This window comes from Xiphophorus hellerii, chromosome 15 (assembly GCF_003331165.1).
Source record: "Xiphophorus hellerii strain 12219 chromosome 15, Xiphophorus_hellerii-4.1, whole genome shotgun sequence".
Lineage (NCBI taxonomy): Eukaryota > Metazoa > Chordata > Actinopteri > Cyprinodontiformes > Poeciliidae > Xiphophorus > Xiphophorus hellerii.
The window spans coordinates 18233225-18255768 of NC_045686.1; the positions used below are offsets into that span (position 1 = coordinate 18233225).

General features: G+C 41.6%; 1 protein-coding gene and 2 long non-coding RNA genes across 3 annotated transcripts; all 3 read left to right on the forward strand.

The window, feature by feature from the left end:
* Nucleotides 1–769: 769 nt before the first annotated feature.
* trib2 (tribbles pseudokinase 2) lies at nucleotides 770–8194 on the forward strand. Its single transcript, XM_032585762.1, has 3 exons — nucleotides 770–2076; nucleotides 3421–3713; nucleotides 5837–8194. The coding sequence occupies exons 1-3, from the start codon at nucleotides 1807–1809 to the stop codon at nucleotides 6306–6308; spliced, it is 1035 nt and encodes a 344-aa protein (XP_032441653.1). The 5' UTR covers nucleotides 770–1806; the 3' UTR covers nucleotides 6309–8194.
* Nucleotides 8195–20337: 12143 nt separating this feature from the next.
* LOC116733726 (uncharacterized) lies at nucleotides 20338–20848 on the forward strand. Its single transcript, XR_004342097.1, has 3 exons — nucleotides 20338–20448; nucleotides 20555–20648; nucleotides 20741–20848. It is a non-coding gene; the product is annotated as an uncharacterized LOC116733726 (long non-coding RNA).
* Nucleotides 20849–20993: 145 nt separating this feature from the next.
* On the forward strand, nucleotides 20994–22160 carry LOC116734489 (uncharacterized). The gene is made up of 4 exons (XR_004342230.1): nucleotides 20994–21157; nucleotides 21523–21676; nucleotides 21790–21882; nucleotides 22028–22160. It is a non-coding gene; the product is annotated as an uncharacterized LOC116734489 (long non-coding RNA).
* Nucleotides 22161–22544: the final 384 nt, after the last annotated feature.

Consider the following 22544-nt stretch of genomic DNA (forward strand, 5'->3'; position numbering starts at 1 on the left):
AGACAGGCACCAGATGGATTTTGTCTGTTGTAGTTTCTCAAATTTAAAAACCCCCCGAAAAAAACAACAACACTTAAAATAGATATAGTCTGTACTCAATTAATTAGTTATATGTAAATAAATAGAAAATATCAGATTTATTGAATTATTTACCCTTGCTCATTGTCTGCTGAGATGTCAATGACAAAGCAGCCAAGTATGTATCCATATTTTTTTTTATAATCCTATATTTAAAATACAGTTTAAAAAATTATATTTTCATGTGTTTTAATGTTTTGCTCTGTGGGATACTTTTGACATGTAAGAACATTTATCCAGCTGGATTATAGGAATCATTTTGACAATGAGAAACTAACATCCAATTTCACTTTACGTTATTTTTTTCTTCTTCTATGAATTACATACAACTGGATAAACTTTATTTTTCTTGGATAAAAGTACAAAGGCATAGTAAATGTTGCCATGGAGTGTGTGGTGCTGTTCTGAGGGGAGGGGAGGATTCCCCTCCCCACTCCCCGGTGCTTCTGCTTAAGTGACATTTCAGGGGGGAAACACATTTGTAGCGCAGTATGTACAGTAGCTATACTCTGTTCCACCAACGCTGCATTTAGATTCCTGGGGGTGTAGCCACGGTACACGGCTCTCACATGACCTCACTGCAGGCTGAAAGCCAATAGGATTTCGTTGTGAGCGTGACGTTGGAGGCGGGTTAGCTAGCTCGTGTGTAGGTGCGTGTACGCGCGCGCGCGTGTACATTCAAACCTTCCTTTCCTCCCCCCTCCTTCGCGCTGGGCAGAAACGCATCTCTCTCTCTCTCTCTCTCTCTGTGTGTGTGTGTACAGGCGCAGTGTGTGCAGCTTCGCTCTGCACTGAATGAACTAGATTCCCGGCCACGTAAGAAGCACAGCGGTACCACGGGAGAGAGGATGTCCTGCTGAATCAAGGGATTGGCCTGGGAAAGTCGGCCGTCCCTTCCTTCCTTCCACAAGCTTTGCAGCGGCATTCACAGGCGACAGACGGCACATTTCTTCTACTGGATAAGTTCAAGCGGAGGATAGAGAGCGCTGACCCGAGCAACACAAAGAGCTTCAGCAGTCTCTCCGGATGGGGCTCTCTCCTTATGACAATCACCGTGCATGGATGTGATCCCGGGGAACAAGGCCGTGCACTGACCTGGTACTCGTTAGCCCACCAAGCTAACTAGTTAGCTCTGCACCTGCTAGCAAAACCCTGACGAATTTCAGCAGCTATTATTAGCTCAGAAACTTGCTTAATTTGTTTGGCTTGTGCATTCCTCAAATGCGACTGCAAGCCGCGTAAAAAATATATTGTTTCCGTTTTACGAAACGTCTCTTAGAATTTCACCGGCGAGATAAGCTAGCGGACCGTTGACTTTAGCAGCCTTCATTCATTTTTTAAAAGCTAACTTTTGGTAGCCTTTGTTGCAGCTTTTTGTCTTGCATCCACGTTAATGAAACTGCACCTCGTTGTTGAAGGCTTTCAGAGAGCTCTGGCCTTACAGTCAGGTATTTAACACAGACTTCATTCCATGAATGTATAACAAAGGGGAGCAAATGAGCTGTGGACAAATTAAACCCTTTTTGAGTATAGTATCTCGCCGGTTGACATAAAACCAAAGCACGGTACTTTAAATTCACATTTTTTTTTTTTAATTATCCACACATATATACGTGACATATTTTAAAGTATCGTGCGAGCTAGAGGTGCCCTAACCGAGGAAGAGGAGAACAAGGAGAAAACTTCATATATATATTTTTTTGTGTGGAGATTTCGCACTTATTCCTCATGAACATACAGAGGTCAAATCCAATCAACATTTCACGTTATGGGAGATCGCGACACAAATCGCACGATTTTGAAGAATTGTCTTGTCTAAGGACTACAGAGTCGAACCAGAGTTTCAGCCCGAACCTCGGCTCCCCCAGCCCGCCGGAGACCCCGGACTCCTCGCACTGCATCTCCCGCATCGGGGACTACCTTTTGTTGGAGCCGCTGGAGGGAGACCACGTTTTCAGAGCCGCCCACCTGCACAGCGGGGACGAGCTCATATGTAAGGTGAGCAGCACAGACCTTCACGTTCCCCCCCAAAATAATCGACCTACATTTTTTTTTTTATTATTATTTTTCTATGCACTTCATTCAAAAAGTCGTTTGTTAAATATTGCAATTGCTTCCGGTGCTGAGAATATCCAGCACAGAAATGCAGATTGGGGGGTGGGGGGTGTATTGTTGCAGGATGCATGTTGCATCGAAACCTGCCACCTCAACTTTTTTTTTTTTTTTTTTTTAATTATTGCTTGCATTGTAAATAGAGAGCTGGCAGCCCAGCCTGGTGGAAAAAGTGAATGGAGTGAGCTGTGTGGTTTGGATTGCATGATGTAACGTTGACAAAGGAGTGAGTAACCACGTACACACACACACTCCTGTTAGTGCCATTCTGGCTTACCCGTGGCTTCTCCCTTTCACAGCACAATGCTGTAATCAGTATACCTCCGAATGGATATTTGGCATGCGAGTGTTGCCATGTGCTGCACAAAATTCTCAGGGGAACTGAATGTTTAATGAGCTGATGAGTTGGAGGAATATACCGCCTTTGAAGGCAGAGATGCACCAATCATTCGACACGCACACACACAAAAATGGAGCCCGACGAGTTTTCCTGATCTCTGCATCTCTTTTTGCAGGTTTAATGAACTTTTTGTTCCCTGACCCCTGTTTGCTCCATCCGGTGAATTGTGACTATAAAATTACACAGTTCCTCAGCTCGTTTATGGCACATATCAACTGTTGCATATTACTGATAACTACGGCAGCAGCTCTTGTCCTTTTGCAGCATTTATCTCCTGAGCCGTCCTCGTCTGGGATGATTAATAGAAACAATGGCGACGTCCACCCTTGGACCCATAAAGCATGACACATACAGCAACCTGCCCCTTCTGACTTGTGATAATGTTTTCTCTGCCATGAGAAATGAGTGACCTTTGGCACTGGTTATGAGGTAACAGCTGTTTGTCCTGCTCCGCTTGGTGCCGACCTCGATACGGCAGCAATCAATCCCACCCTCACTTCCAGGATTGTTTTATTTTTCTTTCTTTTTTTTTGTTGAGCTCGAAGGCCGGGCACCGTCGTAAGACCCGCAGGGTGCGTTTTGTATTGAGTTGCAAGCAGAGGAGCCTTCTCACCTGAACTGGTTGTGCTGAAAGTCAATTGGGGGTTGCTATGGAAACAAACAAGACACTGCAACCTCAGGCTGCAGGATAATACCGTGCACTGTTGTGATGCTTTGTTCAGCCCTTACTTTTAGCACAAAAAAAGAAGCAAGTCAGATCCCCCTTTTTGTTTATTTTAAGTTAGAACGAATCTCTGCTGACAAAACAAACTTTCCTGTCGCGTTTGCAGGTTTTCGACATTGGCCGGTACCAGGAGTCGCTGGCGGCCTACTTCGCCCTGGGCCAGCATGAGCACATCAACCAGATCCTGGAGATTTTGCTCGGCGAGACGCGAGCCTACGTGTTCTTTGACAGGAGCCACGGCGACATGCACTCCTTCGTCCGCACCTGCAAGAAGCTGCGGGAAGACGAGGCCGCCCGGCTCTTCTATCAGATAGCCTCGGCCGTGGCACATTGCCATGACAACGGACTGGTCCTCCGTGACCTCAAGCTGAGGAAGTTCGTCTTCAAGAACGAGGACAGGTAAGCCGCGTCAGACCTCGGATCTGTAAGCGCCGCGACTCCTCCCCCTCTCTCTGCTTCACATGCTGAGAATACAGTGTTGTTATGTCACATATTGGCTCAAGCAGCGGTTGGTGGAAGCTGAGTCAGAACAAGAGTGGCATGGTTCTCCTGAACACATCTGCCCCAGTTCTTTCTGAGCGTGTGGTTTTATTGGTGGAAATGTCTCACGCACTGTGTATAAATAGATGAAATGCATGCGAATGAGTGAGCGGGCAATCATTAGCCAGACTGGAAGGCCAGCACCATCGCTGGGTTGAACAGCACGGTCCGATAAGCTGCCGGGACAAGCTTTTAGGATGGCAGATGATCAGTCGAATCGAATCTCCAGGCTACTGTAGCGATAAGCTGAACCTGACACTCACACTTGGAGTACAGATGCTGACACCTGCTGGCAGTAGTTGCTAACTGCAAAACATGGCATCTGTTGCTACTGCAACCCCAGAGCAAGATTGACTTTTATCTTTTCATGATTTTTTGGGGGGGGGGGGTTTATATATAGAAGTACAAATGACAACTCCCAAGCAGATCTTCGCACTTCCTCAGCTTTTAGGTTATTGCTTTTTAGCCGCTCTGCTTGTTGCCATTTGAGTGTGGGGTGTCATTTATTTGGCACGTACTGTGGAAACTAGAAGCTGAGCTGCTTCACATACTTAGTGCAGGTCCAGTGACCTCCGGTGGTCCTGGACAGAGGCATGCATCGCATTTAAAGAGGTTGGTGGCGAGCAGCTTTTACAAGCCATCTCTCTGAGATATATAGTTTTTTATATATATATATATATATATATATATATATATATATATATATATATATATATATATGTATGTATATATATATATTGACCAAATCACAAAATCTGTTTTTATTTTGTTACAAAGATGTAAACAATAATTTTAAAAATATCAGAAAGTAATTGTAGTATAGGATTGTTGGGTAGATTACTCTACTCTTTCACTTTTCTGCGCTCAACACAGTGAACACAAGTAGCCCTGATACGTTAACAGACCTTACTGAACAATAAATTGTCCCTGAAGTTATTGCAATAAACGATGATGTTGTTTTGAACCCATTTGAGTAGTATGATGGTAATGGCACAATAATGCAAGAACGCATTCTCAATGATGAACATTTGAAACCATAACTGGAAGATGTTTTAAATATCCAAAATACATAAAAAAAACAACAAATAAAATCAATTATGAAGTCTATGTAAACAAAATTGTCCTTCCAAAGAAAAAAGGCGGGCTAGTTGAGACCTAGCCCGCCTTTCAAATACGGATATTTGCTCCGTTTCCCTGGGCCAAAGCACGGCCAGAGCACGGCCAGACTGCTTTGGTAGGAAGAGAGAAAAGCGAAAACGATCAATCACGCAAATGGAAAATATTGAGTCTGTTTGAATTTGTCATGCAATTAATTGATTTATTGCGACAGGTCTAAACGCAAGTTGTAAGATGATGTAAGTAATGGAAGTTTGAGTAGAACCTGCCACCTTGAGACTTAATTTCCATACAAACCCTGACTAAGAATGTTGCCCATGGAAAAGTTTTTGTCGGAGACAAGTGAGACGCGCAGCAGCTCCGGTTCAGCCGAACGGCGTGCCGTCTGAAACCACAGGTGGGTGGGGGGCAGCGCTGCGTTGCTCCGGGCTATACGTGTGATTAGGCTCGAATATGTTCCAGTGAATAATGTGGTTTTAATCTCGCTTATTGTGCATTTAAGCCTTTTGAAAGTGCAGTAATAATTATTCCTGTTCCGAAAATGAGCAAGGAGCAATTCAATTAAGCATGCTTCTAAATATCATCGAGGAGGAATGAGTGTCTGGCCCAGGGAAACGGAGCAAATATCCGTATTTGAAAGCTGTGCTCTGTAGCAAAATAATGGGATTTTGTTATTATGCTGTGGTTAAATGTTTTTGCAAACTTTTATTCTTTTATTTTCTTCTTCTTTTTTTAATTCAGTTGCTTTGATATAAAACAAATTGATACTTTTTCGGGTGAAAGTGTCTTAGCTTATTTTCTAGCAGCTGATCCCTTATAAGTCGGAGACTCATTGTGTGTGTTTTGTGCCTCTCCTTTGGTTCCAGAAACCTTGTTAAACTGGAGAGCCTCGAGGACTCTTACATCCTTGCTGGTCTTGACGATTCGCTGTCAGACAAACACGGCTGCCCGGCCTACGTCAGCCCGGAGATCCTCAACGCCAACGGCAGCTACTCGGGCAAGGCGGCCGACGTCTGGAGCCTGGGCGTCATGCTCTACACCATCCTCGTGGGGCGCTACCCTTTCCACGACGTCGAGCCGGGATCGCTGTTCAGCAAAATCCGCCGGGGCCACTTCAACATCCCAGAGACGCTGACGCCGAAGGCCAAGTGCCTGATCCGCTCCATACTGCGCCGGGAGCCGGCGGAGCGCCTCACCTCCCGGGAGATCCTGGAGCACCCATGGTTCGCCTCCTCCGGAGTGCTGGGGGGGTTCCAGGCGCACGGCAGAGGGGAGAGGGAGCAGGAGCAAATGGTGCCTGAGGTGAACATGGAGGAGGAGCTGGAGCTTTTTAGCTGAACCGCCCCCACCGACGGAGAAGCACAAAACAGAGAACGCCGCCACGGGTCGGCTCGCCACGGTATCAACAGAGCTCCACTTCTCCCCCCTGCACCCCCTCCCTCAAAAAAAAAAAAAAAGAACAGTAGTGTAGAGATAAATAGATGAATTTGTCACTCATAATAAAGGTGTTTCCATCGTGTTTTCCTTTTCCACCACTTCATGGAAAACCTTGAGCCTGGCATGACAAATGGCATCTATACACCATCTGGCGACGCGCTCTCCCCATTTGGGGATGTCGCTGCCAGACATGCAAGTTGCAAACAATGTAGCAATTTTATTTTATTTTTTTTTCTTGCGTGTTTTGGTTTAATGTGGTGCTCATACGAAGTTGAAGCATTCACCTTTTTTTTTTTTTTTTTTTTTGACACTATTAAGCGCATGAAGGGACATATGAAGACTGTAAACCAAGGACAACCATACTAAACGAACTGCAGCACCACATTTTTTTTTCTTACAAATTTAGCTTTTTCTTCTTCTTTTTTTTGTGCTTTTTGCGTCGCCATGGCTGCGGCCGGTAATAGAGCAGCGCCGCAGACCCAAAGTTAGAAAGGGCAACCCCACGTTTTGTTGCTAAGCCGATACAACTGACTTGGGACCACTAGGAAACAGAGCATCTTTGTCTCTTTGTCATCATTGCATAAGAAAAAAAATGTCTGACCTCAGTTTTTTTTTTTTGTTTTGTTTTCTTTGTATCTCAATGCTGACAATTCTGACAGTCACTAAACTCCTTGGTGGCCTTTTTTTCTTTCAGTCACGTCTCTTAAGCTTCTACCATGCTTTCATTTATTGCTTTTGTCTCTTAAGCTATTCTAATCTGCTCCTCGCTGCTTTAATATCTTTCCATAAACCCTTTTTTATCCATTTTCTGTGTGATCATCCCCACATGGCATAAAGCACTTGGTGCGTTAGGTTAACGGACACTTCCACCTTCTTGAAATTAGCTTCCTTTTTATGTTTTTATTTAAATTTCAGTTGCAGAAGCGATGACGTTTATTTAAATTGTAACAGCTATAAAAATATATATAAATGAATATAAATATATATTTAAAAACTACATAGCAGGGTATTTCTTTACCAAGAGATTCCTTTTTTTTTTTTTTTTCCCATGTATGACGTAGGCAATATTTTGACACAGGACAGGTGTGAAGTGAAAACGCGTCTGTCTGAAGTTTTAGAGAAAAAAAAACACCATCTATGCCAGTATTCCTGTGCCCCCAACAGGCCATGCCACCCAGTCTCCCTCATTTCTTTTGGAGGAATTAAAATTTAAAAAAAATATCTAGATATGGGATATTCAGTAGTGGTATTGCTATTCCATAATCACTCCATGACCTCATGTTAGTTTTTTCCTACTGCCTGTGTAGGTTCTGTGAAAGGATCATGCTCAGATTGGGTAGCAGTGGACATGTTTCGTCGTATCTCAATGTTACTTGAATTTGTGTTTTTTAACCTAGTCAGTGGCATGTGCTCCATGAATGCTATAGCCTGCCTAGCGAGGGGTTACGGGTGGGTTGGGGTTTGGAGGATGCTTTTTTTTTGGTTTTCCTTTCTTTTCAAGAAAAGCTATTTTAACAGAAAAAAAAAAATCTCAATTGAGTTGCTTTTCAGTTTAAAATACGGCTATAACTTTCATTGTTTCTGTAGACTGAGCTACCTTTTTATTTAAGTTGGTGCTGGTTTGGTGCTAAGGTTTAGTTTTTTTTCCTTTGTTTTTTTTTCCTGTTTTGTTCCTTGGCGGGTGGGGTGGTGCATGGTGGGATATCTGCCTCAGATGTTCAGATTGTATTGTAACAGATTCTGGTGTTTTGTCCAAATTTATTCAGTAAATAAATTGTGAAATGATATTTGGCTATTGTGGTTTTTGTGGAACATTGAAATGATTTTTAATCTGGAAGGCCGCTCCCGAGCAAAAACAGAAATGTTTATAACAGTTGCTGAGTTACGAAATGTGTCTGTTGGAAGATGTAGAAGACTTAAAAAATAGAGCTATTTGACAGACTTTTCTGTAACAGCAGACTTGCTTTAAAGTATATCTCAGGATTATTACTGCCATTGTATTTTCGGAAATCTCGGAGGATTTAGGTGTTTTTTGAAAAATCCTGGGGGGCTGACCAAAGGTCATAGGGGGATAGGGCACATGTCAGCTGAAAGGGCCATCTCTCCTTACCCTTATGCCTGACATTCCGAATTTTTAGCACCCATGGTGACCCCATGAAAGCCCACCAAAGAGGGCAAAGTTCACCAAGATTTGACTTTAACATCTCAGATGGCTAATTTCCACACTTATGTCGCATTCAATGAATGGGACCCCCCTTTATGCCCCTGTGAATGTCAATCCCCATATTTCCCAAATCACCCTCACCTCCTCTGGAAGCCATATTCGCAGTGACTGATCTCAAATGGATCCCAGTAGTCTAGTGGTTACCTCCACCAACAGAGCACCAACAGAACTGCTTGGTACTCAGAAAACAAGAAAAGATTCAGTCCACCCATATGGCCCCGAAAATGCTCCCTAAAGTCCTGCCGCCGCTCCCCCACACACTCACAATGGACCACACTTGATAACATACCAATAATACCCTCATGTCCCACAATCCCCCGTCATGGCTCGCGCTCAGATCTTAAAATGAAGATTTACCCCTTAATCTTCATTTTTCAGAATGTAATACAAGCGCTCCATTGGTTAGAGCAGGGGTCTCAAACTCCAGTCCTCGAGGGCCGCTGTCCTGCAACTTTTAGATGTGCCTTTTGCTGCACCACCTGAATAGAATAATTAGGTCATTAAGGCTCTGGAGAACTGAGCTACACAAGGAGGAGGTAGTTAAGCCATTTCATTCCAGCGTTTTGTACCTGTGGCACATCTAAAAACTGCAGGACACCGGCCCTCGAGGACTGGAGTTTGAGACCCCTTGGTTAGAGTGTAGCATTACAAGTCCACCATCATGTCTGAAAAGCTTCTCTCCTGGCCAATGTACAGTAATACCGGGATGTCTGTGTTTGCTTTCCCGGCAATCTGGGAGGATTAACCGCCATGGCGGCGGATTTCATATGGATTTTGGGACACAAGGGTAACGGGGTCTATCTCCTAAAAAATATTTCAGACATTTTTTTTTGTATTTGCTTTTTTTTTTTTTTTTTTGTGAAACTTTATCTAGTTTAAATTTAACATCCCCAAAACAAGCTTCAACGTGCCTCTAATATCATATAAGGCAATATTTTGTCTTCAGTTCAGTATGTTTTGTTATCTTGCAGACCACAACAGAACCCAAATGCTTTAGTCTTTCAAAAGTTTCTCATCTGCCATAATGTTTACAAATGGTGTGTTTGTTTTATATTGTCTGGTCACAATTCTGACATTAGGAGCCTTGTATTTCTGATGGGCAAACCCGGAAAATATCCAATCGTAAGAGAACAGACCATATTTTCCACTGGTCAGTTGACAACCTGGTCTTATCAGATATTTAAATTCAAGTGCAGCTTGGCAGTCTACCCTAACAAAAGCACCTCTTGCTTCTTAATGAGATTCCAATCACTTGTTGGGAGAACTTGACAGAATCCCAGATGAGTGAGGGGCCGCTCTGTCGGCTCCACTCCTTCTAAAATATTGCACACGTATAGCAGGCAAAGGCTCTTCAATCTGATGGTTTTCCGGTGGCTCTGTCATGACAGACCCCTGCAGCCTTCTGCGTCACAAAGCAGCAGCATTACAAATCTCTTTGTTCTTTAATCTTTCCCTGAGAAAGAGGTTTACCTTTCCCCGTGTTTTTAAAGTTTAATTGTGCCTTGAAAAGGAATCAATTGAATTTTTGCACAGAATGGGAAGAATAATTTTTTTTCCAAATTATTTTAAAATTAGACTTCTGAAAGAGTTTATCTTACTATGTTACTGCCCCTGGATCAAGACATCTTATAACCATATTTGACTATAGCCTCAGTTTTTGAATTATGTACATCTAGTTTGTGAAATTTGATCAGATTCTCTGTCCGTTCGAAAGAGAAGCATACCTACAGCATAATGACGTCACACAAAATGTTCTAAGGTGTTTTTTCAAGGCAATAATGCTTAAGGTTAACTCTCAATCCTGACTTTTTTTTAACATAAAATAATCATAACCAAAATAAAGCCTTGCTGTGTTTTTTGCACTGTCTTCGCTGTGATTTTCACAGAAATCCTCTGCGGTATTTTTCGCTAGCTCACAGATTACTGTGATGTGCGTTGTGCATTATGTCAATATCGAAACAGAACAGTGTAAAACATGTAAAAAGCTATGCAATCAGGGTGTAGCTGACTGCCAAGTTCCTACACAGATGTGAGATATTAGATATACTAGTCTGACCTCTAGTGGTACCATAAAAGCACTGAATTTACCTTGGTCAACTGCTTGTTCAGGGTGAAAGAAAAACAGATTATTAGATGTTGATAATAAAGCAAATCACGTTTATGAAAAGAATAAGTCCACTATGGTCTAATATCCGTCACTGCAAAGATGAATAGCAATAAGATATGATTATATGAAGCCAATTATTTAGATGAACCATGACACACAAGTATTATTTGACTAGGATGTGACAATTTATTACTCCAATCATTCAGAACTCAGAATTTTTTTAATGAATTTATTTCAGCAGGAAGAATTGGTAAAAAAAAAAAAAAAAAAAAGGAGCTACATGAAGGGCAGGATGCTACAAAAGTTAGATGCTACGAAATGTTTCGAGGTGGAAAACGGAGGTTCACCTTCCAGCAAGATGATGACTGTAAACAGACAGAGCTGCAGTGGGATTGTTTATATCACAGCATGTGATGTATTAGAATGACAGTCAAAGTTCAGACTTGTGTTGCCACCACATCTGTAGTGACACCTGAAAAATAGCCCCCAAAAGAATCACTTTCTAGATTTCCAAAGCTTCCGGGGATTAACAAAAATAGAAAGTGAAAGCCTTTTATCTATTTCCTTTCACTATTTCATGTTGCTCTATCACATAAAATCCTAATAACGATACACTCACATATGAGGTTTCAGCGTGACAAAACGTTAAAACAAAAAAGGTCAAGATACACCAATAACTTTGCAAACTGTAAGTTCTGCATGTGAGTTTGAAGGTTAAACATGTTCTGATGTTAAAACACAACAGGAGATTGTTCAAAACTCATTCTTTTTCTAGGCCAGCAGTCAAAGCAAAAAAAAAAATTTCCGTTTTTTTTTTTTTTTTTTTTAAAGAATATGAAACCCAAAGATTTGGGTTCGGATTACCCCAGAGGGTTGTTTCAGCACAACCAGGCAGAGGCTTTCAGTTTCAAGACGAATGTGGTTGTGGAAAACATTCCATACTAGGTAGCAGTGAGATAACAGGAAGTCTGGCACCAGAACTGCCTTTGCAGAAGCAACGCCACGTTTGAAAAACAACCGAGCACATGAGCCCTCAGAGGACCGGCAGCAGCCTTTTAACCAGATTCACGAGGATGCACGACTCCAGAAGTGTGAAGGAGGCTCCTTACGGATGGAAACAATAAAACTGTGTGTTGAGCGCGTTCATCTGATGGAGGGGGGAAAAAAATGGTTAGAAATTTCCCACCAACTGACAGAGTGTTGAACGTGGACAATATGTTTTTAAATTGCTTTAGCTGTCAGCGTCTGTGGATTCATTAAAGCAGCACAGTATGTAATTAGGACTGTGACTAATTAAAAATCTGTTGAGGACGCAGTCTTGGCAGTACCGTACCCTTTAAAGCATAATCCTGCTCCTGTTTTGTGTGAGGCTCCATAAATCCGGAGAGTCCTACCTGCAAACGTCATTACTGGTTGCAGAGATGGAGATTTAAAGGCTCTCCGAAGGCCAAGAGCTGCTCTGCGAAGAGCCCCGTTTCCTCCGCCGCTCGCTTGTATTGCCTGTGACAGCGATGATTCATCTCTTGTTTACACTATTCATTCACTGCCACGCTCTTCCACAATCTGTCAAAAATGTGGACACACACAAACCATCGCAGGGCCCAGAAAGCACTCTTAAAACATCCCGCGTCTGTTTGGGGTTAAATATTTGATGTGTTTGCACCTTATTGTGGCACAAAAGGAAATGCTGTAGCCGCTTTGTCAAACGGGAGGAGGGCCGATAGGTTCTTCAATTCCAACCAACCCCTACTGCCGTTTGGTGTTTTCTGCGTGTTTTCCCGATATCCCGATGTCCCGATATTCCGATATCCTCAATTTTCCATCCCAAAAGGAGAAACTCCATCAGCAGAAAACGGAAAAGGGAGAATTTCAAAACACATTCTTGTATTTTTTTGTTGCCTGGAATTTATTAGCCAATAACTTGCGTTAAATATGACTGCTTGCAAAGCATGTGCAGTGACCTGCTGACCCTGGGAGAAAGAAAAAAAACCCCTGCTGTCACAGTAATCTTCTTTCACGATCCAATCTCAGCGGAGCTTCATATCAGTATGAGATAACAGATGTAGGGAGGAAGTACTGTGGGCTGTTTTCTCTGATGAATGAGCGATATTACTAATCCTTTCTGTTTGCTGCGGCAGACGGATAAACTAAAGAGTCTCAAAGGGGAAATGAGGAATGCGGAGCAGCACTTTTAAAGCTATTACCTGTTTTGATTTTCTCCGTATTTGTAGACACTCCAATAAAAGCCTCTGCTTTTATTATTGTTATTATTATTATTTATTTAGCCTCAAGGCAAAATTGGACCGTATAAAATGAAAGAAACACAATCCAGCGCTGTGCAAAAGAGACACATTCAGCTGCCACGACCAGCTGAAACTTCAATGTTTTTAAATGGGATTTTATGTGATGGACCAACACAAAGTAGAGAAGTAAATGAAAATCGGGATTTTTTTTTTTTTTTTTTTTAAACATTCCCACAAATAAAAATGTGAACAAAGTAAACCGGTCAGGCAGTCTGAGTCAGTTTTTATTCAAATAAATGTTAGGATCTGGGTTTTTTTTTTTTTTTTTTAGTTTGATTTTGGATTTTTGTCATTTTTGGTGTTCCTTAGTTTTTTGCATGTTTTTTTTGGTGTTCCTTTAGTATTTAAAGGAACACCTTAGTGCTCTGTTCTTCCTTAGTGATTCTAGTTATGTTTATTTGATTGTAGTTGTTTTCTGTTCTAGTTTTATTAGGTTCCTTTAGCCTAGTTATTCTTTAAGTGTTTGTATTTTTCCCTGTGTACTCTCCCTCGCTTCCCTGTGCCCCTTTCGCTCTCCTCCCTCTTCAGTCTGTCTTCACTCCCTCCACTCGCACCTACAATCAGTTAGCTCATTAGCCCAGGTCTATAGTTCCTACCATCGACCTCCCAGTATTTAAGCACTGCATTGTCAGTCACTACTCGCCCGGATTGTCTCGTCACTTCTCCCTGGTTTCCCTAGGATTTCTTTGCGTCTCCTGTTTGGCTTCGTTTGGATCTTTTGTTCCCCTGGACTTGCATATTTTTGTATGTTTGATTCTTGGTTTTTACATTAAATATTCACAACTCAACTACGTCCCTCGCCTGCTGCACTTGGGTCCGGATTTAAATACATTATGACAAAACAAACAACAATACATGTTTTGGTGCAATTCCAGGAGCACGTTTCCATAGTCATTGGACATTGATGCTTTAATAACTGACCAAAATCCAAGTCTCTTCTGAACACAGCATAGTACTGCCACCACCATGTTTCCCAATGGGGATTATGGGTTAATGGTGATGCGCACTCTTCGTTTTCCATCACACAAAGTTTGAATGTAACACACTCACTTCTCTTTTACCTCACTTTTCAAAGCAGTGGATTGTTTTCCTTCTATTTCACAATGATGCATTTCTGTGTGTTGGTTTGTCACATAGCATCCCTCAAAAAGTACATTAATGTTTGTGATAGTGACATGAGAAAATGCATCCTGTATTGGTTTCCTTCCTGCACCACCAACATAAGATTTAATAAAATGTTCTTCTCGTGATAACAGGGAAATATGGAGGAGGAGTCATTCGTGTCACGTTGCCATGTATATAATAAATTTAGCATCCTGCCAGAGCACAGAACCAGAGAGGGAGAGAGGGGTTTTACTGTACGGCATTCGCTCCTCAGCTTCTCCTCCTCAGCAGGAAGATAAGTATTCTGCAATTTGATTAACTCAGCCCGAGATCAGTTTCGATTTTATATAACTCGGCCTAGAAGCTTCTCTGTCTCAGAGCACTGAAAGTTTTGTCTCTGTTCCACCAAGCTGCTCCAATTAAGGTTAATGGCATGGTTGTGCAATAGTCCTGCCTCGACAAGGCCCCAATTTAAAACACCACCGGCATTGTGTCCCGTGCCTTGGTGGAATCCAGGCATGCCTCAGTGGAGCCAGTCTGCTGTAAAGGTGATTTAGTGAGCCGGTCCCCTGGGCGAAGCCGTACCGCACATGGTACGGTACCCCTGGGCGTTCTGGCGGTGGGGTTTTCTGTGGCAGGACACCAAAGAAAGCACACAGACAACAGATGGCCTCTGTTGTCCTCCATCCAGCCATGAGGCTTCTACTGGCTCGGGGTTCCAAAGCCCTCAGAGCGACAGGGACACAGAGAGTCCAGTCAGGTGGACACAGGAGTCGTGTGTGACGCACCAACGCGCTCCAGTTCCACAATGATATTTTCCATCTGACCAGTAATCATTTGTAGAATCAACATTCTTTTTTTTCAGCAATTGATTTAGTAACGTATTTACATGTTCCATATGTCAGAGAAATATTCATGCATCCTCCGCAATAGCCTGCATAGTTAATGACACGATGCAAGAAATGTTCTGCTGTGGAAGAGCGACTACAGCGAGTCAATCTGCAGGGTTTCCTACTTTGATAACTAGGATCAAGTGACTTGCATGAATGATTGAATAGAAGTTTGTCTTTTTTTTGTCTCTTGTAAAGTGCCTTGAGACAATGTTTATTGTGAATTGGTGCTGTGTAGATGCAGTAGAATTGAACTGAATTGAACTGAGTTGAAATCAGGCAGCCAAAAAAGTTGAAGATTAAAGACGACTGCTTTCAACACTAGAGGGCGCTGGCATTGTAGCTTCCTGTGGTGCAGGACTAAATGCTGGGAAAAGGAGGGCTTTATCCTGGGGCTCCTATAGGGACAACAATGAGTGATTATTTCACCACAGTTCAGTTATATTCTTTTATTCCTGTTGTTTAGCGGGGGACAGGAGGGTGTTGTGAAATTAATAAATTTGTCAAATGTTGTGGTGCGGCTGACGGGAAGCAATGTGTGGAAAAAGACACGTTGGCCAGGTGACGGTGGCAGCATCATGTTGAGGGAATGCTTTTCTTCAGCGGTACAGAGCGGCTGCTGTTGTGGGAGCTAGCAGCAGAAGTTCAATCCTGGCGGAAAACTACGAGAGGCTGCAAAAGATTTGAAAGTAGGACCTTCGAGAAAGACAATGCCATCAAAGAATCTACAGCGATGCGCAAAAATGAGGAAACAATGTAAATACTCGGGGGTACAAAGCTGAAACACTGTATTCAAGATGTATAACCAAACGATTAAATCCGAGGGGCAGACCTTTCGAAACTTTAAAAAAAAAGTTAAAATCGAAAATACTCCGCGTCCCCCCACATTTATTTTCATATACAGTGGCTAATGGATGTTCCATTTGGCGCGCATAATTAAAACGTTTAGTTTAAATGTTGAGATTGAAAGAGCTGTCTGTGGCCTTCAGGGAGCCGACTGCATCCGCGGAACAGACTGGTAAAGCATTTAAAGAGATCTCAAAAGAATTTAACATCAATCATTCCACTTTGTGGAAAACAGGCAGAGGAGATAAAAAAAAAAAAAACTTTCATCAGGTCTAGCCATCCAAAACAAAGTTCACAGTTGAAAACAAGAACACGTCTCCGTAAGCCATTAAAATGTCCTGACTGGACTTCCACCAGGCTTCTTCTCCTACATCTACATCTCTATAACTCAGCACAAGTTTTCTTTCATGGGAGATGGGAAACATGAAAGCCAGACTACGGTTTGTCACATGAGAACAAAGGCAAAGACAGGGACGTCTAGAATGATGGCTCCTGGGCCGATGAGTCTTAAACTCAACGATTTAAACATCAGGAAGGACGATATTTTTGGCATAGCGCGACCTTGTCGATGCTTAGAGCTAAATAGAATGTATAGTCTGTGGTAAAACATAAAAATAGATGTCTCAGATCTCAGTAAGCTTAATTATCTTAATGCTAAAATCTGGCTAAAATCTTAAAATCTGGCTGAGACACACACCTACAGGACTGCAGCGGAAACCGGAGCGAAAGGCATTTGCTTTTATAATGTTTTGACTTAGGGGAGCTAAATTCAAATCCATGCCACACATTTTAGGTCTGTAACTTTTTTTTATTATTATTATTATTAAAATTTAATTAAAAGAAAAAACATTGTCATTTGTGTCACTCAAGACTTAAAATTTGTTCTTCGATGCTTTTATTTCAGTGGTTTCAATAGGGAATCCTAAACAAAGTTCAATGATTGATCAAATCCTCATCAGATTCGAGTGTGTCTACAAGGTTTGCGTGGTTGCCATATTGTCGTCCTCTTCCTCTCTGTTTTTCCCACCGTTCCTTTTTCCACACTCACCACAGGTCCAACAGAGTTTCACTCATCACCGCAGCGGCGTTGTGTTGCGGAGTCTCGGGTTTTCAATTGCTCCTCGTCAGGCACTCCTTATTCCTTTGCGTTTTCGTGTCGAGTCCCCGCGTTCACAATGGATTCCCGGCCCGTGCGACCCGCCCCCTATACCCCCTTTGTTTTCTTAAAAAAAAAAAACATTTAGCATTGTTCTTTATTCACCTGTGCCTGCATCCTGGCCTGCCTTTGCCTCTTCCCCACCCTCAAAACAACTGCAAGTGACAGATTCAAGTGTGTCTCAACGCTAGTAAGAATGCTTGAAAGCGCTTAATGGAGTGCTGATGCAAAATACTTTAAAAAAAAAAAAGAAAAAAGAAGAAGAAAGAACAGTTCTCACTTGAATTAACAAAATCTCTTCTCTTTTATGCTTTGTAGGATTATTTTCTCCCAAGTTTAATACCAATGAAAGATGCACTTATTACTTGCCCTTAAAAGCCTCTGCAGTGGAAGTCATGATGGTTTCATTATGGTAATTAACTCTTGACTGTCAGTCAGTATCAGTTAATACCCACAGAAGCGTGAGTGCCTTCCGTAGTGAAGGGGAGCGGTGGGGAGGGAGCAGGATCAGCCCAGTGATTAAATGAACATTAAGTACAAGAGGTCACATGTCAGTCAGGTTTTCACGAGTAGCTGCGGAAGGAAGAAAGAAAAGCACAATTTGTATTAAGTGCTCGGAATGTTTTTATGCCGTTGTCAAAATGAGAAATTGCCCTCCAAAAAAATTTTTTTTTATTGACGGTTTCACCAATTATATGGTCAGTAAGCAGCATGATCAGAGGCTTGAGCTGACAGGTTAAATTGGAGAGCCGTAAAGCGTGCTGTCTTCGCTTTTCAGATTCTTTCGTCAATACCCAATTATCCTCTCTCCCCACAGAAACTACCTAACTTAAATAGTTTTTTTTTTTCTTTTTGCTGTGTTGTTCTTTAATTACAACAATTCGGAGTGACACGACTCCTTGATCAACCGCTGATGGCTTCAAACCCCCCAGACAGACGGGGTCAAACCGGGGCCGATGGGAGATCAAGGAACTCGCTGCCCCCAGAGGCTCGCTGCAAAAAAAAAAAAAAAAAAACGTTTCTTCGCTTCATTTGTCATTTTTTTCGTAAATGGCAATAAAATGGCAGAGGATGCTTTCATTTGGGCCTGGCACTTGTTGGCTGATGCGGTCAGGAAAAGTCAACAGCAAATAGAAGATGGTCCTTTTTTTTATTTTTTTATTTTTTATTTTTAAAACGCCTGCCATGAACTCTATTCCACTCCGAAATAAGAAACCGCAAGAAAAATGACGTGCTATTTCTGTCTCCGCCGATCCTTAGTGGAGCAACTGGCACTGCTAACTATCAGCTGCGAGTCATGGAGCAGTTTCGGTGCTGGCGTGCCGACTTGTAGCCCCCAAAAGGTTTAAAATCATCTGGCTCAATGATTCAGTGTCTTGACTGAGCCAGATTGGCCGACTGTGCCCAGTGGGAGAGATAATTGGGTGAAACAGGTTGTTTTTGTGCTTGTGTTTTTTTTTTTCTCTCTCTCTCTCTCTCTCTCTCTGCAGCCTTAACAGAGGTGAGAACGAAGCTGGAGAAAGGAGAAAACAATGTGGACTTCTCATTTTAGGAGAAAAAAATATATATAGCCATGCCGTGTGCACAGTAAAAAATGCGGTGTTAATATTTCAGTGTTAACCTAATTAAATCTAAATAGAGTATTTATAACTATATGGAGTGTAAATCGGCTCTGACATTGGAGTTAAAAGTCAGAGTAAAATGCTACATTCACGCAGTGAAACTTTTGACTCTGTCAAGTGTCAATAAGGCGCCAGTAAAGATTTTTCGCAAGAGAAGGAGGAGGAGAGGAGGAAGAAAGAAGACGAAGCACCAGTTTTCTGAAGTTCGTTAGGCCGTTTCTATTTTGAATTCTGAACGGAGTTGTGCTACAGAAAAGGTAAGTAACTTTTAACAGTTCGGTGTTGGTAACTTATTTTAATATTAATTGTACTGAACAATTATATTATAGCTTCTGTTGTTATCCGTTAAATATGTTCGCAACTATTATGCGTGAGTACTAGCGTAGCAAATGGTTTTGGCACCATGGTTTAGTTTGTTAGTGGTGAAAACCCTCCATGTCTCCTCATTTTTGTACCCTTTTTATTCTGTTGTTCACATTCAGAGTAGCGGGAGAAAGTTGTATTGTGTAGAACGAGAGCCGAGGGTTAGCCCTATGCTAGACAAGTTGTCATCTCACAATATTTGCTGTTTTTTTCTGAAGGCTGTCAAGGTAAGAATACGTAACTGTTATAAATTGTAATAGTATTAATCACTGTGCCTTGTGCCATAGGCCCAGATTCCGTGGGTACTTCGGGGTCGTAGCACCCACCGAGTCACGTTAGCATGGTTAGCACCATGGATGTAGCGGCTAACAGGCGCCATATTGCTTGTACAGGTTATGTTCAAGTGTATCGGGAATATAAACTCAGTTTTCAAATGGCATTTACTTTGAAGCACATTTATTAACTATTAAAATGTGTCTGTCATGGTTGTTTATTTTCGTTATTCTTTTTTTTCTAACAGACCATGGTTTTGTTTGCTGGGGAGCAGAAGTACATGAAACTTTCTGACCTAACATTTGATGCATTCGTGAGAGAAGGTTGGAAAAATATTCTCACTACTTTTTTCTTGCATAAGAAACCCATCTTGCATTAAGTAATTTTTTCTTTGCTTTAACATGTATTAAAATATTGTACTGGATTGAACTCATTGGCATTTTGTAAAATTAGTGGGTTACTCTACTTATTTCACCCTTTGTTTATCAGCAGTAAATGTTTTCATTTTCACTTCTTTAATATTTCTTTCTGCTTTAGTGTGCCTGAAATTCAACATTCCAGAAGGCAGGCATATCTGAAGGTGTATGACCAGTCTGATACAGAAGTTGATGTAGATGTTTTTGAAGAAAAAGTGAATCAGTCACCTGGAACCTTTTGATTTATGTTGAGCAACAAAGATTATCCTGGTAATCACTAACAATTCATCGATGTATTTATAATTATTTTAGAAGCTGGTTTGGGAGCATTAGAGTTCTAAACAGGCTGTTGCTTTACTTTTTGCAGGTGCTGTTTTACCATCTTCATCTTCTATCACATCTGACGATACTATCATTCTGAATTTCACAATGTGTGACCCATCAGAAGAAGAAGTCACTGCTGAAGGAAGCCAACCTAAAAGGCCATGTCACATCAATTATGAGGCGCAAGCGGTAAGTTATTACATTTAATTTAGCATTGTTTATGTACTTTATAGGTTTAGTGGTTGGAGAGTTTTTAATTTTTTTTTCTTTGAAATTGAAGTTGATAGAGTCTCGACAACAAAGCCTGGTGGTGAGCATATCATGCAAGAGTATGCAAGAACTAAATGCTTGACAGATGCAACCAGAAGATAGATGATAAACATCCTTACAGCTGCAATGACAGAAGCACATGGGTAAGAATCATACACTTAGACTATAAGGAAACATTTTGGTTTTGAATTGTTCTTCATTATTTTTTCAAACATCAGTTTAGTGACTCATTGTTTGATCATATATCAGATCATCCCCTCCTAAAAGTGTCAGAGTGATGTATGCTCAGGGGATCGTTGCCCTATTTCCCTATCTGGAGGACCCGTTTTCAAAACATGGATATGTAAGTAAAAGGGTCTATGCAACATTAAGCATATATATTTACCTTCAAAGATGTTTATGGAATGGTAAGTCTGCTTGTATTTATTGACATAGGAGCATTACTATGATCCAGAGAGCGGTTCAGGATACCTTGCATGGCGTTTAAAGACCATTCAAAGGAAAACTGCAGAGGAAAGGGGTGCCTCAGGTATCAAATCTCCCAAAAGTAAGTTTTCTCAATAGTGAGTATATGTAAAGTAATGTAAAATCTGTGGCTGGGAGTTAGAAACTCTCTTTTTTTTTTTTGGAGGTGGTGGACCAGGTCAATCCAGGGTTTTCACTGCTGACAAAGTGCTGTGAGATGAGGAAGTGGAAGCAGCTATTGCTGTTTTGAAACACTCTGCTGATGATGACACTGTCCGTGAGAAGATGAAGGCTACCTTCCATTACCGTCATTCAATGGTCAATGATGAAAAGAAAGCGGCAAATGTCTTCTCTGTCTTTCCACGGTTTCTGGACACACCAGGACTGGTAAGACGGCTTTATCTCTTACACTACTAAAATATTCAACAGTCATAGGAGTTTGTCCTGTAACCTGTGTATTACCAGTTTGAACCCCAACTCTTTCTAAATTGTTATGTCCTTGGGAAAGACACTTCACCTGCCTTGCCTGCTGGTGGTCTTCAGGAGGTCTGGTTGCACAAGCACAGGGCAGCATTGCTTATGTCAGTCTTTGTGGAACTGTGGCTTCAATGTAGCTCACCACCATCAGCGTGTGAATGACTAAATGTGGTGTAAATCATTTTGGGGTCCTCTGGACTTCATGAAGCACTGTCCAAGTACAGGCCATTTACTGTCTTATCACTGTGTGAAATGCTTTTATTTATGCATTTCAGATATAAAAAGATTTCAGACTCCTGTTTGGCGAAGACACTGCCAACAAATCTTTGGAGAAGTGGCCCACCAGTCTCAAATCCAAGGTTATAAAGGAAAGCCATGAGCTCTTGGATTTATTGCGGAATGCAGAGTTGGCTGCTGAAGCTAAGAATGGTATGTTGGTCCTCTAGGTAATTGTGACAAATTCATATGTTAGTGGGATGATGGTAACCTGAAGCTGTTGGTCTGTAGGTTGGGATAGTGACATGTCTGCTATTTTGCTTCAGCTGCATCTGCTACCACCATCTGCACAAGGACGAAAGAGGCCGGGTAAGATGTCTGCATCTTAAGCAGTGGATCACCTCATCAGATGTCTAAAGGTACTGCTAAACAGTTGTTTAAAGATAAAAATGCATAATTCAGTCTCTTCATTTGTACAATTCAAAATTTGATTCTGTCTGATCTTCATTCAGAAATTTGTCATTAAATATTTTTGTCATGTTTTTATGTATTTTTTTAATGTAGGTTGGAACCAGTGTACAGAGGCATCTTGACAAAATCATGCAACGTACCCAGCCCTACCTCCTTGCCCAGGGATTCATCCAAAGCAGTATTCACACATTCTTCATTGTGATTGACAACTGTACTATTCCATGTAAGGCAACATGTTCAGTTGGAGCTCTTGATGGCCCATTATGTGTTTGGTACGTAATACAGTGCTCCCTTGACCAACTTCTTCACCTTTCTTCAAACAACTGTTTACAACATAGATGTTGGAGAAACAAAGGAAACACCCAGAGTTGAGCTCTAGAATGCTCCATTAGTGTGACATGTACAGTAACTTTTCATGAACATTTTCATGCTTATGAAGTTACTAAAATGATGCAAGGTTTTGTTGTGTTTGACGTCAACCATCTATGTTATCCAAAGCCCTTTGACATACAAATGTCATATGAAGCAAATGACACTGCTCTTTTTGTTGTCCCATATTGCTATCTTTGGTGAACATTGTTTTGAAGATGGTTAAACTGACACTGTTACA